The 24485-nt window shown below is 33.7% G+C and overlaps 1 protein-coding gene across 2 annotated transcripts; it reads left to right on the plus strand.

Annotated features, from left to right (window-relative positions):
* The first annotated feature begins 110 nt into the window (after window positions 1-110).
* On the plus strand, window positions 111-9130 carry LOC146953012 (rust resistance kinase Lr10-like). Of its 2 annotated transcripts, none has more exons than XM_085707516.1 (4): window positions 111-250; window positions 1813-1843; window positions 6420-6445; window positions 7722-9130. In XM_085707516.1, the coding sequence occupies exons 1-4, from the start codon at window positions 178-180 to the stop codon at window positions 9002-9004; spliced, it is 1413 nt and encodes a 470-aa protein (XP_085563642.1). In that variant the 5' UTR covers window positions 111-177; the 3' UTR covers window positions 9005-9130. The 2 variants fall into 2 exon arrangements, with proteins under 2 accessions (XP_085563642.1, XP_085563643.1); XM_085707517.1 differs by having other exon boundaries at window positions 169-250; window positions 1813-1846; window positions 6422-6445.
* Window positions 9131-24485: the final 15355 nt, after the last annotated feature.

Consider the following 24485-nt stretch of genomic DNA (forward strand, 5'->3'; position numbering starts at 1 on the left):
TGATGCTTGTTGCGACGTCTTCAGATTCTTCTTTTTACAACAATTATGTCAGGAACACTCCACAGTATTTTTCCTACGCGGAAATTCATGGAATCCTAAGCAATGGATTTGACCTTACATGGGTGAGACGTGCCTGTGAAGATTTTTGTGACACTAACCTACAGAACTGCCAGTTTAATGGACAGATCGGAGGACTGGAGTGTGAACTTGATTTATTGCAGGACTCCATTGGGACTTTTTGTCAATTGTGGTAAGTAAAAATTTCTGTTTTCATTTTGACAATTTTCTTTTTAAGATAGGATTTAGATTTTAGTATAGGGGACTTCTACGCTACACTTGTAAATTGAGGTGTACCGGTACTCTTGCTTCCTAAATCTATAAATTAACGATTATTTTTATGAAATAAAGAGTTCTTTGTCGGCATTTATATTTTGTAAAATATCATTTCATAAGAAAAAACATCTTTTCATTGTTTATAAGAATCATAGTAAATTCTTTACGTATTATCGTAAAATATAGGCTAAATTACAGTCGGGGTTCTTTAAGTTTGAGGTTTGTAATAGATTGGTCCTTTAAGTTATTTTGGTTGCACATAAGTCCTTTAAGTTTGAGGTTTGTAACAGATTGGTCCTTTAAGTTATTTTGAGAACATATTGGTCCTTTAAGTTTGAGGTTTGTAACAGATTAGTCCTTCTGCCACATCGTATGTTTGGTTAACATTAAGACTAAATTGAAAACGTTTACAAACTTAAAAGACTTATGTGTGACCAAAATAACTTAAAAGACTAATCTGTTACGAACCACAAACTTAAAGGACTTATGTAGGAACAAAATAACTTAAATGATCAATCTCTTACAAACCTCAAACTTAAAGGCCCATGATGTAATTTACCCTAAAATAGAATCAATGTTTTTTATTATGAGTGATAAAAATTCAAAAAAAATTCAATTGAAGGATTTCATAAATAAGAATAGTTATTATAATTATAAATGATAAAAAATTATATTTTTCTTAAAAAACACAACTAATTTAACCATTAATTGAAAGATTTGGTGTACCGGTGCACTCAAATATGTTTATTTGGTATATGAATTACAGAAATAATTATATCATAAGAGTTTTTTTAAGTATAAATATCATAATATGTTTGCCATTGGAATACACACATGGGTTAACAATACTTTACACCCTATAATATAGGTCATTTCTGATTTACCTTTGTAATGGAGGCTCTTCAATTTGGGGTTTTTTTTTAACTATTGTACCCTATATTGACATATATACATATTTAAAATCCTTATTCATATAATGCTTTTTCAGATTCATTTAATAATTGATTTATTTGGATATAATATAGTTCAGATGCATAAATTATTTAGTGAATCTAAAAAAATAGTTGTTTATAAACGTGACTAGAGTGAATAATATATAAACCTAATTAAATAGACCAATAGACTTAATTAAGACTAAGAAAATTTTTGTTCTCACTTCGATTTTTGCTTTAAATGTGTAATTTCCATGTGTTTTCAAACAACAATTGAAGTGGGAAAATCAATGATCTAATTTAAATAGGCTATGGATTAATAGGCCTGGCAATCTACTACTAGGTTAAGTATGCCCCGGATGATTTATTCAATGAGTTCGAGACCCTTTCTTCCAAAAAAAAAATTATTTAAATATTAATTCTGTTATTATATTAATAGGCTCTCCAAAAGAATGTTTCATATGCTTTTTAAATAGATTTCCAAAAAAATTTGTTTTACTATAGCTAATAACTTTTTTGTTTTGTTTTTGTGTTTTCCCTTTTTCAGAACGTTTGTCAAAGTTGCGCATATTGATGGAAAGGTAATGTACTCTCTATAAATACTTTTTTATAGAAAAATTAATTTAATATACAAATATTAATCTTAGATATACAACTCAAATAAATACCATGTCGGTCTTAAATTATAAATCGTTACAATTCACACAAATTAAAAAACGTTCTTAATGTTTTACCCGATGAACTTAATAGCATACTCCCTTCGGTCACATTATAAACAAAAATTTACTTTTTAGATTCATTGAATACCTTATGTATTTGTTCTATAATACATATCAAATACATTATGTATTCAATGAATCTAAAAACTAATGTTTTGATTATAAATGTGATCAGAGGAAATACTTGATAGACAGAGTGTCAAGTGCTAAGCAACCAGTGCATAATATTTTAAAGGTAGAAAGTGAATGCCTTAGGGTTAGCTAGATATCCCCTTTGGCCTCCTTGATTGCTCCTCAAGTGTCACATAGGGTCAACCCCAACTTGCTCTCCAAGTTAGGAGTATACATAGCAATATAGATATGGGTCGAGCCAGTATTATTATTGTTGTGAATTCAATGAGAAAACACACCAATAACAAACTTGATGTGTGGAGCAAGTGATAATCAGGCAACCAAAACAAAGTGTATGGAACGATTCTCAACACAAGCCAAAGTAGAAAACAACGAGAGAAAGAAAGAGAGAACACAAAAGAATTTGTTGACCCAGTTCGGTCCAAATTGACCTAGTCTGGGTGAGAGAGCAGCCCTCCGTTTCACTATAATGATGAGTAACTTTACAAAAGAGATATCAATAGGTTACAAGAATAAGTCTCCTGCCTAATTCTACCCAAAGCGCCAATCTCTTCCCGTAACCAAGAGACTCAATCCTAATAGTGTTTCCCAAGGTGAATCAACCCCCAAACCCTAGTGTTTGTTGCCAAGAAACAAACTCTATACAAACCCTAGTTTTGTTGTTGCCTTTCTAAACCCTTGTTTCAGCCCCCTCTTTCTCAATGTTTACACTGATACAATGTCTATATTTATAGTAAAAGCATCCCCCATAAATTGGAACCAAATCAGGCCCATAAAAACACTTTTTATTTTTATTCTTCTGCGCGAAATCGTACTCCGATTTTTCAAATCGTGCTCCGATTTTGACAGCTTCAGCAAACTTCAATTTCTCCAATTTTGAGTCACTTTCAAAACAATCTCCACCTTGACTCTAAATTAGTGATGATGCCAATTTAACATCAACCACCATGCTGCTCTTTCCCTTGCTTCCCACTACACCATGTAGCTCCACAAGTTTACACCCTAACCTCTTCAACCATCGAAATGTGTTCCTCCCTTTTGAAGATGCTTGTGTCCATACTCAAGGAATTTTAGGTAGTTCCACAAGTACACATCTTAACCCCTTCATCCATCGGAATCTCTTCCGCCTTCTCGAAGGTCCTTGCAGTCCAACTACGCTAGGAATTTTAGGTAGTTCCACAAGCATTCACCAGAACATCTTCAACACAGGACATCTCCCGCTTCCTTGAAGGTCTCCTTGCATCCAATCACCCATGACCTTTTTTCAGGGTAATCCCGCAACCTGTGCTATACATTCTTCAACCTCCGGAATGCCTTCCGTCTTCATGAAGAAATCCCTTGCTCACCACTAGAGCATAGAACCCAAGGTCCTCCATAGTCGTACCATTACCGATGTGTTCAACTCCACCTCAATCTGAGCGTACTCTACCTCAACTAGCAAATGCATACATCCCACTATGTCTTTCACCTTGAAACTCCACCTCAATAGGTAGATCATGAGTATTGTTGCCTCCGCCTCTCCAGACTGATCTTGAGTATTCTTACCACTGCCTCTCCAGGTTGATGTCGAGTGTTTAACGTCTCTCAAGACGACCACCGCTCCACTAGGCATTACTCCCAAGGTGAGACACATCACCTTCTTCGTCCTCCAAACAACACCACACCACCAGAGCACCCGCATCCTCATAACCCTCAGAGACAATTTGTGCGGAGTTACCATTAATCTCCGGACAATCCTTCATGAAGTGACTCATCTTGTGACAGTTAAAGCATTTAGACTTTGACTTGTTACCACTCTTTCTCCGGTTACCTCTACCTCCACCATTCCCTCTTGAGACACTTAGGCCTTCATCATTTTCATGAATTCTCAAGTCCTTGGACTTGGTCAACTCCTTGGTTCTCAAAGCCGCTTGAACTTGTTCCAATGTAACAGTGCCTTCTTTGCCATAGAGCATGGTATCTTTGAACGATTAATAAGATTTCGGTAGAGCACACAACAAGAGTATAGCTTTATCTTCATCCTCAAGTTGCACCTCAACAGGCCCGGCCCTGAGGGGGTGCAAACAGCTCAACAGAGCTGGGCCTCCCTCAGCCATGGGCCTCAATTTTTTTTTTAATATCCACTAGTACTACTGCCCTTCAATTTTTTTAATACCCCCAGCCATTTTCTGTCCTCATGTATACGGTAGTCATTTTCGCCTTTGGGTGTACCGCATATATACGACACCTTATATTTATCTTTTAAAAAATATAAATAAAACATTGCTTTAAAAAAAATACGTTTTGATTTTATCACTTGTCTCTTTTCATTCCCAGAGCCGAGCCTCCGAATTCTTAGGGACGACCCTGCACCTCAATATTCTCCAAGTCATCAAGGATTTTGTTGAACTTCGTAAGTTGCTCCATGATGGCCTTTGACTCCACCATCTTGAATGAGTAGAGTTGTTGCCTTAGAAGTTGTCGATGAGCCAAAGACTTTGTCATGTACAAAGACTCTAACTTTGACCACATTGATGTCGTGGTTGGTTCCTATGCTACTTCTCTCAAAACTTTATCCTCGAGGCACAAGACAATGGCACTTCTGGCCTTGTCCACCATCTTGGTCTTCTCCGTTCGTGACATGGTGACCGGTAACACACCTTCACCCTTCAAAGCTTTCTCACACTTTTGTTGTATTAATAACGCTTCCATCTTTACCTTCCATAACCCAAAATCGTTATCTCCGGTAAACTTCTCAATATCCCACTTTGAACCCATGGTACTTGATTATTCTTTGACCCTTGCCCCACGGTGGGCGCCAATTGTTGTGAATTCGATGAGAAAGCACACCAAAAACAAACTTGATGTGTGGAGCAAGTGATAATCAAGAAACCAAAACAAAGTGTATGGAACAATTATAAACACAAGCCAAAAGTAGAAAACAACGAGAGAAAGAAAGAGAGAACATAAAAGAATTTGTTGACCCAGTTCGGTCCAAATTAACCTAGTCTGGGGGAGAGAGCAGCCCTCCGTTTCACTATAATGATGAGTAACTTTACAAAAGAGATATCAATGGGTTACAAGAATAAGTCTCCTGCCTAATTCTACCCAAAGCCCCAATCTCTTTCCATAACCAAGAGACTCAATCCTAATGTGTTTCCCAAGGTGAATCAACCCTCAAACCCTAGTGTTTGTTGCCAAGAAACAAACTCTATACAAACCCTAGTTTTGTTGTTGCCTTTCTAAACCCTTGTTTCAGTCCCCTATATCTCAAAGTTTACACTGATACAATGTCTATATTTATAGCAAAAGCATCCCTCATAAATTGGAACCAAATCAGGCCCATAAAAATACGTTTTATTTTTATTCTTCTGTGCGAAATCGTGCTCCGATTTTGCCAGATCGTGCTCCGATTTTTTACGAATGGAAAATGCCAATTCTGCTCCAAAAATCGTACTCCGATTTTTCAAATCGTGCTTCGATTTTGACAGGTTTAGCAAACTTCAATTTCTCCAATTTTGAGTCACTTTCACAACAATTATATTGTCTCACTCCACTTTAATATACAAAAATTCTTGTCACAATGTCCATGCTTCTCGTGGGTTCTCCGCATTTTCAATTTTTGGATTATCAAATTCAAAAACACATAGACTCCAGGAAACACCATGAAATTCAAAGGTAACAGAGGTATATCTATGTAGGTTGGAAAATCATTCATAAAATGCAGGATTTTTCCGGTGAAAACCCATAATGTCAAAAACTAATTATATTGTATGAAATTATAATTATGTGTCTATTTGGTAAATCATTTGTTTGAGCTTATAGCTTGTGTTTTATAAGCTCGTACGACTAAAAAAGACTTGTTTGGTAATGTCACTTTCTCATGAACTTGTATTTTTATGACCTTATAGATCTTTTTGATAATTTAATTCAAGTAATTTATAACTTAAATCTTATGGTTTATTATATTTTTTCTCAATTTTACCCCTCTATTCTTAATTCAAAAAATAAATATTAATTTTTTGTGACTAAAAAGTGAATAAATATTAATTAAATATACCATTTTTTATGTCATTTCATACTTCAACCGATGGTTTCTTAATGGATTCCTGGATCTAATATAGAGATCGGTTGAAAGCTTCTTAAAGGCTTTTAGTTTGGTGTTTGCTTTAATATTTGGGTGTTTGTATGAAAGCTTTTACAACGACGATTTCCTACGAGTGAGTGGTAATAGTTTGCTTGTTCTCTAAGTTATTTTTCTCATTTTCCTACGAGTGAGTGGTGTTATCTTGTCTAATTGTTTGTGTTGATTAAAATTTGTTGCAGATACTGTACTCGGCATTGTTAAAGGTAATATTTTATTTTATCTTTATTGTTTACTTCATTTCTATGTTAGTTTATATTTTACTTTTCATTTCTACTTTATTATTTCTATATTAAATATATATTTTTTGGTACAAATAGTGTTTTTTTAATTCCTAAGTCTTTGTTGGAAGTCAAGAGTGATAATGATAGATGACTTTGAAGTAGGGGATGCAAAATTTTTATAATATGAGGAAAAGGATTTAGAGAATTTGACACAATTCTATAAGATCCTTCTCCGATACTTTTTTATAGTTCTCTCATATAGGGATGTTTTTTTTTAAGGAGAAATATAAACATCCATGCAAGGTCGAGGCTATCACTCTTTTCATGCTCTTTTCCTTCCAAGTAAATCAATATTGAATACTATATGGGGGAGTTAAGAAACCCATTTTTGAGGAACATTGTTCGTTCTTCAATGTAAGTGTTTGAAGAAAAAAGAATCGCTTTTTGAATATTTAACATTTGATCGCAAACCATATGTACATTGTTTCGTCATTTTAGTCCTCATTAACTTTTACAATTTAGAGTGTGCTCCTCTAAGGTCTCAAAATTGATTATCCTCGGTGTCAATTTTGATGGGTCAGTTTGACTTCTTAAAAAAAAACTTTTACAATTTAATTTGTAGAGACAGTCTTTGAATGTGAAAACCAATACTTTCGTTTTATTTGTGTGGTTATAATAATTTCACTACAAATATGTAAGAAAAATGTAAAGAGAAGTCTTTGGGCATTATCTGTTTTTCTATTTCAGCAATGATAGGTTAACACCCTTAATGTGTATACCCCTTTGTATCACTCTGAAAAAATTAAGTTAACCAAATATATGGTCTGTGTGATCACATATTTTTAGTTTGTGGCCTCTATTTTTCCAGAATTTATTTGGTTAACTAAGTGGAAAAACAGCGGTCACGTGTATTTTAGTTGTGTGCCCACATTTTTCAGTTTCTCAATGTGGTCACGCAACTGAAAAAATGTGGTCACACAGACCATATATTTGATTAACTTAAAATTGTCAGAGTGATACAAAGAGGTGTACATTAAGGATGTCAACCTATCTTTATTCTTCTATTTTTGAGGGGACAAAACTTGTAACAAAAGAACAAAAACAAATGAGACAGAGTGTATATGTTATTTATAGAAAAAACATTAGTGTCCAATGTTCATTATTTACTGCTTTTTATTGTCCTTTATCTTAGTTTTCAAAAACACACATCAAATGTTGTTAAATGTATATACTGTTTTTCATGATATGACTTGCACAGGACTACTACAAATAATGGGTGCAACAAAAAGTTCCGAATTAACCCGCGGAACCTTTGGATTATCTAAGAAAGTTTCTGATTCTAAATTTAGCATCGAGTTTGGAAGAATCATTGGCAGGTATTTCTTGCCAATATTTATAGTGAGATTTACACTGGGCCTCATGGTTTTTTTTGTGTTATTAACATATACTTGTCGAAGAAGACATATATCAATATACGAAAATATTGAAGTTTCTCTTAGAGGGAGTACCTTGATGCCAAGAAGGTATTCGTACAAAGATTTGAAAAAGATGACTCGAAGTTTCAAGGACAAACTTGGTGAAGGAGGTTTTGGTTCTGTTTATAAAGGAAAGTTAAGCAGTGGGTCATCTGTGGCCATAAAGATGTTGGGTAAATCTAAGGGTAATGGACAAGATTTTATAAATGAAGTTGCAACCATAGGACGAATACACCATGAAAATGTGGTGAGACTTATTGGTTTTTGTTTCGAGAGATCGAAACATGCTCTAGTTTATGAATTCATGCCCAATGGCTCTCTTGATAAATATATTTCTACTAAGGCGGATGCTATCTCTCTAACTTCAAAAAAAATGTATGAGATATCCCTTGGAGTGGCTCGCGGAATTGCTTATTTGCACCAAGGTTGTGACATGCAAATCTTGCATTTTGATATCAAACCCCATAACATCCTTCTTGACGAGAATTTTATCCCCAAGGTTTCAGACTTTGGTCTTGCAAAACTATATCCAAATGACAATAGTATTGTTACTTTAACTGCAGCAAGAGGAACAATTGGTTACATGGCTCCTGAATTGTTCTACAAAAATATTGGAGGAGTATCCTACAAGGCTGATGTATATAGCTTTGGAATGCTTTTGATGGAAATGGCAAGTAAGAAAAGAAATTTAAATCGACATGCCGATCGTTCAAGTCAAACTTTCTTTCCCATTTGGATTTATGATCAATTGCTTGAAGAAAAGGAGAGAGAAATGGATGAAATTACTTATGAGGAAAATAATAATGTGAAGAAGATGTTGATAATTGCATTATGGTGTATACAATTGAAACCATGTGATCGTCCTTCAATGAACAAAGTCATAGAGATGCTTGAAGGAGATATTGAAAATATTGAAATGCCTCCAAAGCCCTCTTTGTATCCAAATGAAATGATTCATGAAGATCTTGAAGTCAACTCTAATGAAAATGACTCAGAAACTGATGTTGGCTCTCTTAGTTTTATTGATGAAGATACAACAGAACCTCTATTAATGAATTCTTCTTGACGGTTTCGTTTGCTTCCACGGTACATATGTCAATAATGTAATATTATTTCGTAAAAAGTCATGTCTATCAGCTGTACTATTTCTGTTTACCATACGAAATATAATTTAAAGAGAGCAAGCAGCTAATCCCAAAAGCAAGCATAATATTAGAGTTAGATCATCTTCAACGGGAGTTGCATAGAGGTTTTTTAACAACAAAACATTATTTTCATGTGCTACATTTAATTTTGTGTTTTATAGATTTATTCAAAGTTTCTTAATTAAGGAAATTCAAAATTGAAAGTGTAATGCTTTCAAATATACAACGTCAAATCTACATGATAGGAGTATTCATCAACCACCATTTGCATTCAAATATATACTTTGAATTTGTGATGAATGAAGTTCAAAATGATGTTTAATTATGTTGAGTGCAACACATTTTTATAGTCATTATTCCCTTAGTTCATTAGCAAAAAATTTAATTTATATTAACTATCTAACTTGTTGTCGAAATTTGATGGAAAATTTGTGTAAAAATATTATTTCTCTATTTCAGATACCCAACTCTTCTATTTTTTATCATTGTTCCTTCGTTAGAATAAATTGCAACTCTCCTACATTGGCCAGTGCTAGTTCAGTTAATTCCATTTTTTCTTGAAGAGAAGGCTTTTTATTTTGATATTCTACTTTGATCATTTCATTTTAATGATGGCATATATAACTCCTCTGGCTTTCATATAAACTGCTTTCTCACATCATACATTTCATATATAAATATATTCCTAATTTGTCCCGTGAACTTGGCTCAGTTGGTAGGAACATTGCATAATATATGCAGGCGCAGTGGTTCGAACCCTGACACCCCACTTCTTTACACTTAAAATGTGTGAACTCCAGCCAATAGGCTACTTGACAAAAGGATAATCAATGTCTGTGACCATGAGTTTCACAGGAACTGGGTGAGTAGGAAGTTCAAGAATCTTCATGTTATGTGTACAGTTGAGCTTGAAGGGACATCCAATGGAAGCATCACTCAGACCATTTGCAAGGTTTTTATTTAACAGCAGCAATACTAGAAGTGTTGTGATTCGTGACATGTTGAATGGAATAACACTTCAAACTAAGTGTAATTTCATATATAGAAATATAATTTCATCTATCTCTATGCATTAAAAATAATGCTGCAAAAACTAAAATATATTGAAGAATCAGTCAATGTCCAAAACCATCATGTGCATTGAAAGTCAACATCTATAATTGTTGGAACATGTATGGAAATTGAGTAAAAAAGACTAAACACAAATTCCCATGTTGGGTAGAACTAGTGTTGTGTGAATTGAAAAAAGTGGAAGTCCCATATCGGATGGAACACACACATTAGTAGTGTTTATATAGTGGGGGTGTACCTCTAATTAATGGGGGTACATAAGCACTAGAGAAAAAATATATATTGATATATATTTTATTATTTGGAAATGATAAATTAAATAATTAATTTAATCATTATTAGAAAGTGCTTTCTTAGTCCCCAAGTTTTGCTAAAATATTTTGGTACATAATATAATATATTTTTGTACTCAATATAATATATTTTGGTACTAAATTAAGATATTTTTGTACTAGATCTAATATGTGAATTACTTAATCACAAAGTAATATGTTACTTGTTCCCAAAGTTTCTCACTTATTAGTTGTGAATTTTCCCTATAAATAGAGAACTCACATAGTGCATTCCACACACCGAAAAGAATTTCATTGAGTTGTCGGGAATTCTTTTCTTCTCTTCTCCCTCCTACTTGTGTTAACAAGTTTCTTCTACTTCTACTCCTTTTTGTCCCTTTCGGTATCAAATAGAGCGGTTACGTACCGTATCGAGTGGCTTCGATCAATCGATTGAACCATATTTTAAGAGTTTTCTTAAGACCATAGTCCCTTTTTCGGTTTAATGCCCCTTCGAAATTAAGAGTGGTCTTAAGTTCATAGTCCCTTCGGAATATAGAGTACTATTAAGATCATAGTCCCTTTTCGTATAACTAATGTCCCGTCGGAATTAAGAATGATCTTAACAGTATATATATTATTTCAATAATTTTCTATTTAATGAGAAATGGTGGTATCACCATATTTGAGTGGTCGTAGTGCCATATTGATGTTTTGGAGAAGTTAAAGTTAGAATGGTGGTAACACCATATTTGAGTGGTCTCAGCACCATAATAGAATGGTAATAATACCATATTAATTTGAGTGGTTTCAATATTAAAGAGTGGTCTTAGTACCGTATTTGAAGGTGTAATTCTCGAACGATTAACTACAGTGCAGTAGTTAATCGAATAGTTGTAGCTGGGCTTGTTTTATCCTGGAGGCGGCGTGGTTGATAGTCTACCTTGCACAATTTTGGGTAGTGCCACGAAACGTCTTAAAGAGAGCGACCTGGTCGTGACTCAACCTAGTAACAACTTCGGTAGATAATAGAATTTGGAAAATCCAAATACAACAGTTTGGAAATCCAAAAACAACAATTTTAAGACGTTTGGTACTGCTATGTCTACCGAAGAAGTTACTTATTGAGGTTAAGTTGTCCCTAAATACATTAAGGATAAATCAAGCTATAGAAATACATCTTTTGACTGAAACGATGAAGTGATTGTTGTTTTAAATAACAAACACAAAAAAATTCAAATACGTTGAATTTGTTTGAAATATGGTTTTGAAATCAGAGACATATAGTGAAACAATAATTTGTTACAAAACAAATTATTTGTTACAGAACCAAACAAGACGAGTTTGTTACACAACATTAGAAAAGGCATATGGACCGAAAAATAAAATAATGTGAGGTTTGCTATTTTATTTTGATGAACTCAAAAGTCTTTCGGATGCAACACATGATTAGGTGTTGTTTCTTTTGAAACAGTAACATGAAATGGTTATGTAAAGTTTATATATAATCATGGCTTAATTGCATAATTGGTCCCCTAACTTATTTGTTGTTTTCGACTTGGTCCCTTGTCTTTAAAAAATTTCAATTTGGTCCCTCATGTACACCTCCGTTAGTGAAGTTAGTCCCTACCGTTATTCCTCCGTTAAGGAATATTTCAGATATGATTTTAGCCATTAGATTGTATGACCATGTATGTAACGGTGAACCACCAACACCAAATCCTTCATCGTCTTCTTCATCAACAACTATTTTTTTATTCATTTTCTTCATTTTTTTCATCCACCTCCTTCATCATCTTCAACATATCCTTCAACATATCCAGATAATCAATCATAAAAGAATATGAGACACACAAACAAACCCATTTCCGATTATCAAACCCATTTCCCAATCCAAGAACTTCTATCTTTCTTCTTTTTTCTAATCCAAAACCCAGCTTCAAACCAATTCCAATCCAAAACCAGCAGCAATTCCAATACAATTCATTTCCGAATTGAGTTTTTGATCTCATCAAACCAAAACCAGCAACAAAAAACCCAAAAAAAATCCATAACAAATATATTCAATCAAATTCAATGCCATAAAAAACCCTATAAGTTTTTGATCTCATTTTCCAATATAAAACCCCATAAAAAAAAATTAAATGCCTTTTATGGGTAAATAAATTTTGACCTTCCATTTTCAGACACAAACCGATTTAATCCTTCCATTTTCACCTTTAATCACTCTTCTTCCTTCTCTAATATCTCTCTCTCACAGATTCCAATTTCCGATTCCATTTCTTCCTCTGCTGCAGCATCCCTTTCCGTCGCCGTCGCCATCCACTTCCTTCGTCGTCGCCATCACTCTCGGCATCCATTTCTTCCATCACTCTTCTTTCATTGTTCTATAGTTAATTTTATTTGCATTTGATTCTTTTTCGTTTTATGCTGAGATGAGGGATTTTGTTGGCAGCGATGATGATGGTGGTGGTAATAATTTGTTTGTGTCTGTGAATGGATTGGAAGAGAGAAAGGACGGAGAGAGAAATGTTTGTGTCTCTGAATGGATTGGAAGAGAAAAGGAATGAGAAAGAAGAGAGAGATATTATTTTATGATGATGATGAAAGGAATAAAAAGGGTTGGATTTGGTTTCTTGATGTGTTGTTGCTGCTATTGATGATGATTTCTGGGTTTTCGCAGAAAAAAAATTCTGGGCTTTAATTCTATAGAAAGTCTACGTGTTTTAATTTGATGAAGATGATGAAGAGAGTGGAAAAGGAAAGATATTAATTTTGGATTTTATATTTTCTGGGTTTGAAGATGAAGATGAATGAATGTGTATGATGATTATGATGAGGGTGAAGAAGAGAGGGAAGAAGATGAAGGAATGTAAGAAGAAAAAAAAATTAGATGTTGGTGATGCACAATAAGATATAATATATCTGCATTATCCAACAGCTCCCTTTAAAATAAAAGATCAAACGGTTAAAATTAAAAAATTTAATAAGGTCTACGATGGACAAGATACAATGTTGATCTACTTTACACATTTATGGTTGAAGTTAATAGACTCGGACTAAAAGGGCTAACAGAAATATATTTGAAGGACCAAACAGGAAAATTTTAAAATTAAGGGACCAAATCGAAAACAACAAATAAGTTAAGGGACAATTTATGTAATTAAGCCTATAATCATCATGATAAGAAACAAATTATCTAAAGCTGATCGGTCATTTTGTTTCTAACTAGAAATTATATGAGATATTTTTCCAAATATTTTGTATAAAAATAAGAAAGAATCTGAATTTCAGATTTCTATTGAATAAGACCGAGTTGACTCAGACTTAAAAAGAGAGACTTGTGTACCATTGTTAGCCAATATATTTTACTAGCTGTAATAAATGTAATCCAACGTAAACAACCATGCATTCTTGTGGGATAAGACTGCACTTTGATGGTATGTTAAAAATTAAATTCTCCTTCTATTTTACTAGTTGTGTGATTTTAATATTTGACATATCAAAATTTATCACGTGAACAACCTTTTAATTTTAAATTTGAATAACTTGGATTTAATTCCAAAGTTATATGATTAGACAATTTTATTTGTTGCACTCAAGATATATGAACCAAAAGTTCATATAAATGAATTTAGAGAATATGAATCTCTAAAACTTAAATAAATTATGATATGTGTGAACTCGATGACACATAAACTAGAAATGATAAAATGATATTTTATCATATTTATTGATGACTGTAAATTTTGGAAAATAAAATTGATACGCTTGATATGTTCAATTTTTATAACAAAAATTGAAATTTATGTTGTAGAGAGAACCCAAGTCTAAGAACAAAAATTCTAATTAAGAAATTTTTGAAGAAAAAACAACTCAACTTGTCTTATTTTTTGAACTTGGGATTGTCTGACATAAGTTCGGACTTTGAACCCAAGAGAGTTAAACTCACTAGTAGAACCTATGAATGTGTATTCATCGGGTATGCGATAAATAACGAAACATATAGGTTTTATGACCTAAATGTTAAAGTGATCATAGAATTTAAAAGATGTTGATTTCTATGAAGTAAGTACCCCTGTAAATTAAAGAATAGTGGGGGCACTAGTGGGGGTAAACAAAATTCCCCTTGTATATTAAGAACTAGCGGGGGCACTATATCTAATCACATTCATGTAATTAGAAATAGTTATGAAAACATCATACGAGATGTTATAGAACCTCAAGGAGGTAATAAGAAAGCTAGAATTGCTAAAGAGTATGAACTTGGTTTATACATTGGAAGAAGATCCATTAAGCCTTAAATAAGATATATCCTCATTGGATGCTGAATTATGGCAAGAAGCAATAAACGATGAAATGGATTTTCTAGAGTCTAACAAAACATGACACTTGGTTGACTTGTCTCATACTTGCAAAACCAATCGCTTGTATTTGGATTTTGGAAAAAAGGAACTAAAACCTGATGGTACGGTTGATGAATACAAGGCTCTCCTTGTAGTCAAAGGTTTTAGACAAAGAGAAAAATATAGACTTCTTCAACATTCATTCACCAGTCACGAAAATCATATCCATAAGAGTACTAGTCCCTTTAGCCTCCGTTCATAACTCGATAGTACTCCAAATGGATGTGAAAGTTACATTTTTTATGGTGAACTGAAAGAAGAAATCTATATGGAACAACTTGAAAGTTTTGTGATTCATGGACAAGAAAACAATCTATGTAAGTTAGATAATTCTTTGTGAAGTTTAAAAATAAACTCTTAAGGAATGACATGAAAAATTTGACATTCTAATGTTATTGAATGAGTATAAAGTGAATGAAAGTGACAAATAATATTTGCACGATCATATGTCTCTATGAAGACAACTTGCTCATACTTGGTTTAAAGATTCATGTTATGAATTATGTGAAATCATTGTTTATCAACAACATTGATATGAAAGACCTAGACAAAGTTTAAGTAATTCTTGGTTTCAAGATTACTAGATCAGAAAAGAGAACTTTTTTGATAAATCTCACAAAGTTGAGAAGATCTTAAGAAAATGTTATTATTTGAATGTAAACTTGCAAGCATATATTATGATCCAAGTGTAAGAACACTTGAGATGAAGTTAAACAAATAGAATATGCGAGCATCATTGGCAGTCCTTAGGTAAGCCAATGAATGTATTAGACCCGACATTGTCGATGTCGTAAAAATCTTGTGCAAGTTTACTAGTAGACAAAAGAAAAGCATTGTCATGCTATTGAAAGAACTACCACAATTTTGGGTTTTTATAGCGCAATTTTAATAGCGCTTTCTTCAAAACGCTATGAAAAAGGAAACATATAGATCTCTTATAGTGCTTCTGGTCGAGCGCTATTATTGGCTTCTGATAATTTGGTTTAGATAGCGCTTTCGAAAAAACGCTATTATGTTACTTCAATTAGATAGCGCTTTTGGAGAAGCGATATTATTTTTGTACCCCTAAGTTAGCGTTTCCACATAAACGCTATTGTTGGGCTTTATTAAAAAAAAAAAATCGATGTGAGGCTTTATTAAAACAACTAAATGCTATATTGTCACTCTTCACATCTCACTCTACTGTCCTCTATCTCTTCTCCACCACAGCTAGCTCTTCTCTCCATATTAACCACCACTCGATCTCCACCACCGTCTCACCAAACTATTCGTCTCTCTCTCTCTCTCTCTCTCTCTCTCTCTCTCCTTCACTTGATCTCTAGCTGTTTCTCTCACGTTTTCTCACTCACCGCAAAACCACCTCATTCGTTCTTCTCACAAATTGTATACTCGTCACGAATCATTGTCAATAGAACTTGCTTTGTCACCTCACTTTTCACTCGTTCTTAACTGTTCTCACGTCCTCACTCACCGTCTCAATTGATCTCTCCGCCGAACTCACCGCCGTCTAAGAAGAAATTGTTACTGCTTCGTGAACTGTTTGTTGTATCACCGCAACCTTCCCACATACACCCTCAGGTAATTCTTCTTCTCAATAATGGCTTTATGGGTTTTGTTGTGTTATTGGATTGGATCTTTGAAGGGTTAATGGTTGGTGTTTTTGACATTTTCTTATTTGTATGCAAATTGTTTGATAAAATGTCTATGTGGGTAAGTGTTAGTCTGTACTTGGTTAAACTGAAAATGGGCAAGTGGAAAATCACACTATTGAATATTTTTGTATATGTGTAGTTGCATTCTCTTTTTTTAATTGCCCTTAGTGTAGAAAAGTCTTAACTTATGCATCACAGACACAAATATGGGTGTTGGACATATCAACACGGGTGAAAATTTGAAAAAATTAATTAATTGAATGTAATCACATGTGTCGATGTCAGACACTGGATACACCTTCTATCAGATGTGTCGGTGCTAGAGAGATCTTAGTTCAATGGTTATTTATATATACTTGCTTATGTTGGCATTAGAGAGGTAGTTATTTATGTAGCGTTGACACTTCAGATGAAGGTGTGTCCAACACCGTCACATGTAGAGTTGCATTCCATAACTTTTATTTTCTTAATTTATTAGTGATGTCTATGTGTCATGGTTGTGTGTGGTATTTGTGTGAGTGTTTGATACATAGTTATATTATACTTTCTTAACAATGAGCTAAAACCGAGAACACAGTTCTTTGTTGGTGTGTGTTTATTTATTTTGGAGTTCGTTAGGTAAGATGTGAGATGACCTAATCTTCACCCATACTTGTGTGTTTATTTATTTTAGAGTTCATTAGATAAGAGTGTGAGATGGCGTAATCTTTACCAATACAACCATACATATATAATCAGGATTGGGTTTGAGTAAAATGATGATTTGTGTATGGTTATATTATATGGTCATATTAGCTTTTCTAATATTTTCACTATTGAGCTCATTTTTATCTAAAGTATGAGGTTTAATCTTATTATATTTAATGTCATGTATCCTTTATAATTGTTTGAATTGGTTTAATACTTCATGAAAGTAAAAAAATTTCTCTGCTGAAACGCAACAAGAGTACTAGACAAGTCAATCTAGTGAAGAGTATGGTGACTAAAGTGTTTATAGCTCATTTCTAAATTGCTCATTTCAAAGAGTATGGTTGACTTTATTTTAGAGTGGACACATTTTCCTTGAAGTGCAAGGCTTGGTTTTGAAAGGTACTTTCACTCAAATATGGAAATTTGGCTTAAATCCGATACAAGTTAATTATTATTTTTTGTAAAACATTAAGGACTTCAATCTAACTATTTTTATCACATTGGTTTTTTTTTTATATGTATGATAATTCTAGGAGTTGTTTTTTGTTGTTGGTATATCAAAGTTGGATATAAGATTGAAACTGTGCATTTCTTTCACTGTTACAAGAGAGGAGTTGATCATGTTTTTGTGGATCACCCACTTTTCCTTGAAAATGTTGTCTTTGTGTGCTTTAGCTTTCATCAATCGATGGAATATTTACACTTTATAGGATTGAATATTCAAAGTGACTTTATTTTGTGGCATTTAGGGGTTTTTGATAAAGTTAGTCTTTTTGGGTTTGGCAAATCGGCTTCAGTGAAACATCATTATCATACTAATCAGAAAATTGTTGATTATTTTTTGACTAATTTTAATTTGTTGAAGCATAATGCTAAACCCAAGGCTGATGATCTTTTGATGGAGGTAAAATCTTAAATTCTTCTTTTGCTTTTTTCCAAACTAATAAGAAATTGAACTGAACAATATTTTCATGCAATAATTTTTTATTGTTAGGTTGAAGACCTAGATATATTGATTGAGTATGTTGACGAAACAATCTTGAAAGGACTTGCCTGTATCTTACAAGTTCAACTAGGTAAGTCAGACTCAGACCTCAGGTTATGCTTTAAGAAAATCAAATTTGCTTCAAAACAATTATAAAGAACAAGAATATAACGACACATTCCCATATTTTAGTTATAATATTCAATTTAGTTTGTGCATTTGTGGAACTTGTTAATTTATGGGTTCAATTCTTGAATTATTAAGCATACTTCACTCAATTCAAGTTAACATGAGTGGAGGTATCTCTACAATGAATAAGTAAAGATAACATGTTTAATGAATAAGTAGAGATTACATGCAGATGCCGTATGCATGTGAGTTATCTTTCTCCCTTGTGTTTTTAATTCTATCCTTGTAGAGACTTATGAATTTACTCACCATAATGGAATATCACTACTTTCATTCAAAACATGTATCTTTTCTGTTTGTTATTCTTGTGGGTACTATTTGATGGCCAAATGTTATCTCTCTGTCTCTCTATTGTGTGTGTGTGTGTGTGTGTGTGTGTGTGGTGTGTGCATGCCTGCGAGCACGTGTCTTCAATTTTCACAACACTTGTTCATGTTAGTATTTATCATGTTTTGAAAGCAAGTATTTGTGTTGTTGTTTGAGCTGGTGTTATGTTGCAGAATTTTGCAGTTCAGTTTTGGCTTATCAGTACTACTGTGATTAGTTTTTGCGACTGCTGTTGTGGTGTTTTTAACCACAGGTTCGGCTGCATTTTGGAGTTTTTAGGGGGGCTCCTTTCTTGGTTTTGGTTGTGAGAGCGGAGGGGCCTAGCTATGGGACTGAATTATGATTCCTTGTTATGAGAATTCAGCATCATAACTTCGCTATTTTGCTTGGTGTGTTTTCTTCTTAGGGGTTTTTCTCACCGCTTTTGTTTGCGGGAGGTTTGTGTTGGTTTGTTGATGTTACGCCTATATGCGGAATCGTTGTTTTTCCCATTCTCCGCCTCTTTGCGTCTTGCAAGAGTTTCAGTATCAATAATATTTGCTGGTTCAAAAAAATAAAATCAATTCCACTTTAAGTGATCAAGTTTTATTATATCAATTCAACTTTGTATGATTTGATGAATGGTTATTGGTGAATCCTTGGCAGTACCTTCTGCAACATTATTGTAAACTCGTCTAGTGCTGAAACTTAATTATCCAAAATGAAAATCAGCACTTGTTTTGTTCAGATGTTAACTAATATTTGTTAGTGTATAATAGGATTAATCAATTGGAACTAAAGACAAGGAGCATCTGTCGTTGCCGCCGCCGTTGTCTCTGTTTTTGTGTTTTGTACATAAGCAGTTATATGATAAGCATTTATGCCTTTATCCTATAAGAACAACTTGAAGTTTTGTTGAGAAGATTGAAGTGATAAAAAGACTACCTTGATCTTGTATGGCATAATAACTTGTTTTTATTCTTTTATTGTCTTTGATTCTCATTTTTAATCTTAATTATTCTTAGTGTTACTGTCGTTGTTAATAACATTTTTTTTACAGGTAATTATAAACGTGGTGTGACCCACCTGCGAGTGATTCACAAAGATAAAAGTCGTGGAGATACTATTGAGGTAACTAGTTGGTCTTGATAAGATTTGTTGATTTCATTTTGTATTACTGAATTGATAACCATTTTCGTACTTCAGGTTCATTGGAATGCTAGAGGTCAACCAGTTGGGAAAGAAAGCTAAAATTTTGTCAGTTACATTGGAGTCATTGTTCGTCGGATGGTTCCAATTAGTATGGAAAATTGGAGAGCTCCTGAAATGAGACCTTATAAACAAAAAGTTTTGGATGAAATTCGGGTAAAACACAAACTAAAGCTAGTTGAAAACCTTTCATTATGTTTATCTATTTATATTTGGTAATTAATGATCTCTGTCATCTTGCAGAAAGTTTACATATTTGGCAATGAGCACAAGGATCATGTAAAAATGGAAGCTGGGAAGTTGTTTAGAGCATACAAAACCACATTGACAAGACTCTATGTGAAAGATAAAAATCGTGATGATATTGAAAAACCTCCGGCTCATACGTATCCCCACATAGAACAAGAGCATTGGTTTATTATAATGGTTTTCTGTATATGCCAGGTACCTCTATTATCCTATATTAATAGTTGTTATTTAGGACTGTTCTAGGGCTTTCTTATATTGGTTTTCTGTCACAAACTCTGTTGTTCTGCTATTCCTATTTTGGGAGTGTGCTGTTTGGTTTTTTATGTTTCTATTTTTCTGTTTTGGTGGGGATGCGGGTCTGTTTGTGGTGTTTGTGGCATATCACACGTGTTGCTTCCTGCTGCGTGTGTTTGTTTGTGGCTGGTGTTGCCCGTCTTTTCGTGAGGCTCTTCTTAAGTTGTTCTGGTTGCGTTGTTAATATATTTTCGCTGTTTAAAAAAATCTCAAATAAAATGTTGTTTTCTTTGGCTGGAGACTGCTAGTTCAATTAGCTTTCAAGTCTTCTAAGATAGTTCCTTGGAGCTTAAGAAATAGGTGGGATAACTGTTTGTTTTTATTGAATAGCTTCAGATTTCAGGTTACTCATATATATAGAGAGGGTAACAAATGTGCAGACATATTAGCTAACATTGGTCTTGCTTTATCCTCACATTTCTGGTACAATGATTTGCCTCCTCAGATTTTGGCAGAATTTGCTAGGAACAAGACTGGTTTCCCAAACTTTAGATTCTCTTAGTACTTTTTGGAGGGTTTTGGTTTTATGTCCCCCCTCATCTTCATCTTTATTTTGTACTTTTATCTTTTTATGGAATGAATTCTGAAGATTGTAATCTCTCTGATTACATCTTCATTGCTTAAAAAAAAAATTGTGGCTGCTTTTAGGAGCTTTTTTTTTTTATTGGCAATTGTTGATTGACTAGTATTAATGACATTCATAATTAAGTTTATGATTAATTTGTAATGAGATTATCATGAATGTAATTTGCTATATTCATATTTCAGTATTTTATTATAGCGTTTAATTATAGCATTTTTGGTTACAAATTTATAAAAAAAAAAAAAAAATACGCAACTTTTATTAGCGCTTTTAGTAAAACGCTAAGAAAACCCTATTTGAGTAGAAAGGCTACGATAGCGCTTCTCAGAAAGTGCTAAGAAACAACTGTTAGAAAAGCTACTTGAATAGTACTAGAATAAGGCTATATTAGCGCTTTTCTGAAAGCGCTATTGATGTGTTGCTATTTAATAGCGTTTGGAAAGCGCTATTATAGGCTCCAGACCTTTTATAGCGGGGGCTTTCTTAGCGCTTGAGAAGCGCTATTAAGAGCCAAAATGAGTGCTATTAAAGGGGGTATTTTGTAGTCATGAGGTGCCTTAAAAGACTATGACTCTAAGATTACATTATGAGAAGTATCCTATTGTACTTGAATGGTACAAGATACAAATGAGAAGTATCATATTGTACATGAATGGTACAAGATACAAAATAGAACATCCTTCAGATGAGTCTTAAAGCGACTAGTGACTGTACATTGAGCATCACTAGAGGAGTTGTTTGTTAAAACAAATGATATTGACTCAGTCCACTATGGAATTAATCTGGGATGAGAACACTAGAGAAAACTAGTGAAGAAGCAAGTTGATAAGATACTTGCTAGCTGAGAACCCTTAGTAGGTAAAACTGTTTCCAGAAGTGTTAATTTATTGTGATAGTCTGCAGCTATTACAAAATTGAGAATCGTTACTACAATAGCAAGAGACGATTATTAAGGCACAAACACATAAAGGATTAGAGAGCTAGCTACTCTTAAAAGGAACAGTTGAAGTAGATCGTGCACATACTGATAAAGAATAGTCAATCCTTTGACGAAAGGAATTACTAGAAAGAAAGTCCTAAACACATCCAATAGGATGGGACTAATGCCCAAAGGTCACAAGTGATGGTAACCCGACCTACATGACTGGAGATCCCAAGAAATAGGTTCAATGGGTAATAACAAGTCATAAGTGATAGAACATGCTATGATAAAAGTAAGAAAGCATGATTCCTGCAGCGATAGAAGGATGAGATAATAGAAACTCTTAATGAGATCTATACTCTATTTGGAGTGGAGTACATAGCTACATGAGTACTCTTGATAGACTCACCTATATGAATGTGGAACTAAGGGCCGGTTCCTATGGGATTCGGGGCAGAATACCTAGAGCGTTCGTTAAAATCGGGATACACGTGCAAGGCCATAAACGCACGGGCTTTTAGAATACACCTTATGAAAAGGTTTGTGTGTGGGTTCTATGTCTGAGATAGAGTTCAATGATGTAAGCAACTCTTGTTAATCAGAATTTTACTCGCTATGCAAAGGTTCAAGTCGTAGGCGACACCTTTGTTTACTAGCAAATCTTATGGAGACGTTTTTGACGTTATTTCTGAAACCATTTTTTAAATTCAAGTGGGGGATTGTTGGAACATGTGTGGAAATTGAGTAAAAAAGACTAAACACAAATTCCCATGTTGGGTAGAACTAGTGTTGTGTGAATTGAAAAAAGTGGAAGTCCTATATCGGATGGAACACACACATTAGTAGTGTTTATATAGTGGGGGTGTACCTCTAATTAATGGGGGTACATAAGCACTAGAGAAAAAATATATATTGATATATATTTTATTATTTGGAAATGATAAATTAAATAATTAATTTAATCATTATTAGAAAGTGCTTTCTTAGTCCCCAAGTTTTGCTAAAATATTTTGGTACATAATATAATATATTTTTGTACTCAATATAATATATTTTGGTACTAAATTAAGATATTTTTGTACTAGATCTAATATGTGAATTACTTAATTACAAAGTAATATGTTACTTGTTCCCAAAGTTTCTCACTTATTAGTTGTGAATTTTCCCTATAAATAGAGAACTCACATAGTGCATTCCACACACCTAAAAAAATTTCATTGAGTTGTCGGGAATTCTTTTCTTCTCTTCTCCCTCCTACGTGTGTTAACAAGTTTCTTCTACTTCTACTCCTTTTTGTCCCTTTCGGTATCAAATAGAGCGGTTACGTACCGTATCGAGTGGCTTCGATCAATCGATTGAACCATATTTTAAGAGTGTTCTTAAGATCATAGTCCCTTTTTCGGTTTAATGCCCCTTCGGAATTAAGAGTGGTCTTAAGTTCATAGTCCCTTCGGAATATAGAGTACTATTAAGATCATAGTCCCTTTTCGTATAACTAATGTCCCGTCGGAATTAAGAATGATCTTAACAGTATATAAATTATTTCAATAATTTTCTATTTAATGAGAAATGGTGGTATCATCATATTTGAGTGGTCGTAGTGCCATATTGATGTTTTGGAGAAGTTAAAGTTAGAATGGTGGTAACACCATATTTGAGTGGTCTCAGCACCATAATAGAATGGTAATAATACCATATTGATTTGAGTGGTTTCAATATTAAAGAGTGGTCTTAGTACCATATTTGAAGGTGTAATTCTCGAACGATTAACTACAGTGCAGTAGTTAATCGAACAGTTGTAGCTGGGCTTGTTTTATCCTGGAGGCGGCGTGGTTGATAGTCTACCTTGCACAATTTTGGGTAGTGCCACGAAACGTCTTAAAGAGAGCGACCTGGTCGTGACTCAACCTAGTAACAACTTCGGTAGATAATAGAATTTGGAAAATCCAAATACAACAGTTTAGAAATCCAAAAACAACAATAAATTCATCTAGGAATCCAGTGAAGAACGATCATATGTATGTGAATACATCTCCATATGTCTCAAATGGCAATTCAATGGCCACGTTTATGCTATCGCCGGCGACATCAAAACTGGGAGCTTAAATGTTGATTGTCGAGTGATGCTTGTTGCTACGTCTTCGGCTTCTTCTTTGTTCAGGAATTATGTCAGCAATACTACACAACATTTTTCCTACGTGGAAATTCATGGAATCCTAGGCTATGGAGTTGACCTTACTTGGGTGAAACGTCCCTGTGAAGATTTTTGTGACACTAACCTACAGACCTGTCAGTTCAATAGACAAATTGGTGACAAATTGGAGGACTTGAGTGTGAACTGTTTTATCGCAGGACTCCATTGGGACTTTTTGTTAACTGTGGTAAGTTAGAATTTCTCTTCTCACTTTGACAAATTTGCTATTTTTAATAACATAGGATTTCTATTTTAGCATATGTTTATTTTTCTATGAATTATAGAAATGTATATTATAACATGTCAGTTATTGGAAGTTGGAACACACAAATTGGATACCAATTTTGTTAGTGTTCATTCTATTTATACCGTTAACATAA

The sequence above is a fragment of the Medicago sativa genome, chromosome 1, assembly GCF_051527215.1.
Source record: "Medicago sativa cultivar Bolivia chromosome 1, Bolivia_mono, whole genome shotgun sequence".
Taxonomy (NCBI): Eukaryota; Viridiplantae; Streptophyta; class Magnoliopsida; order Fabales; family Fabaceae; genus Medicago; species Medicago sativa.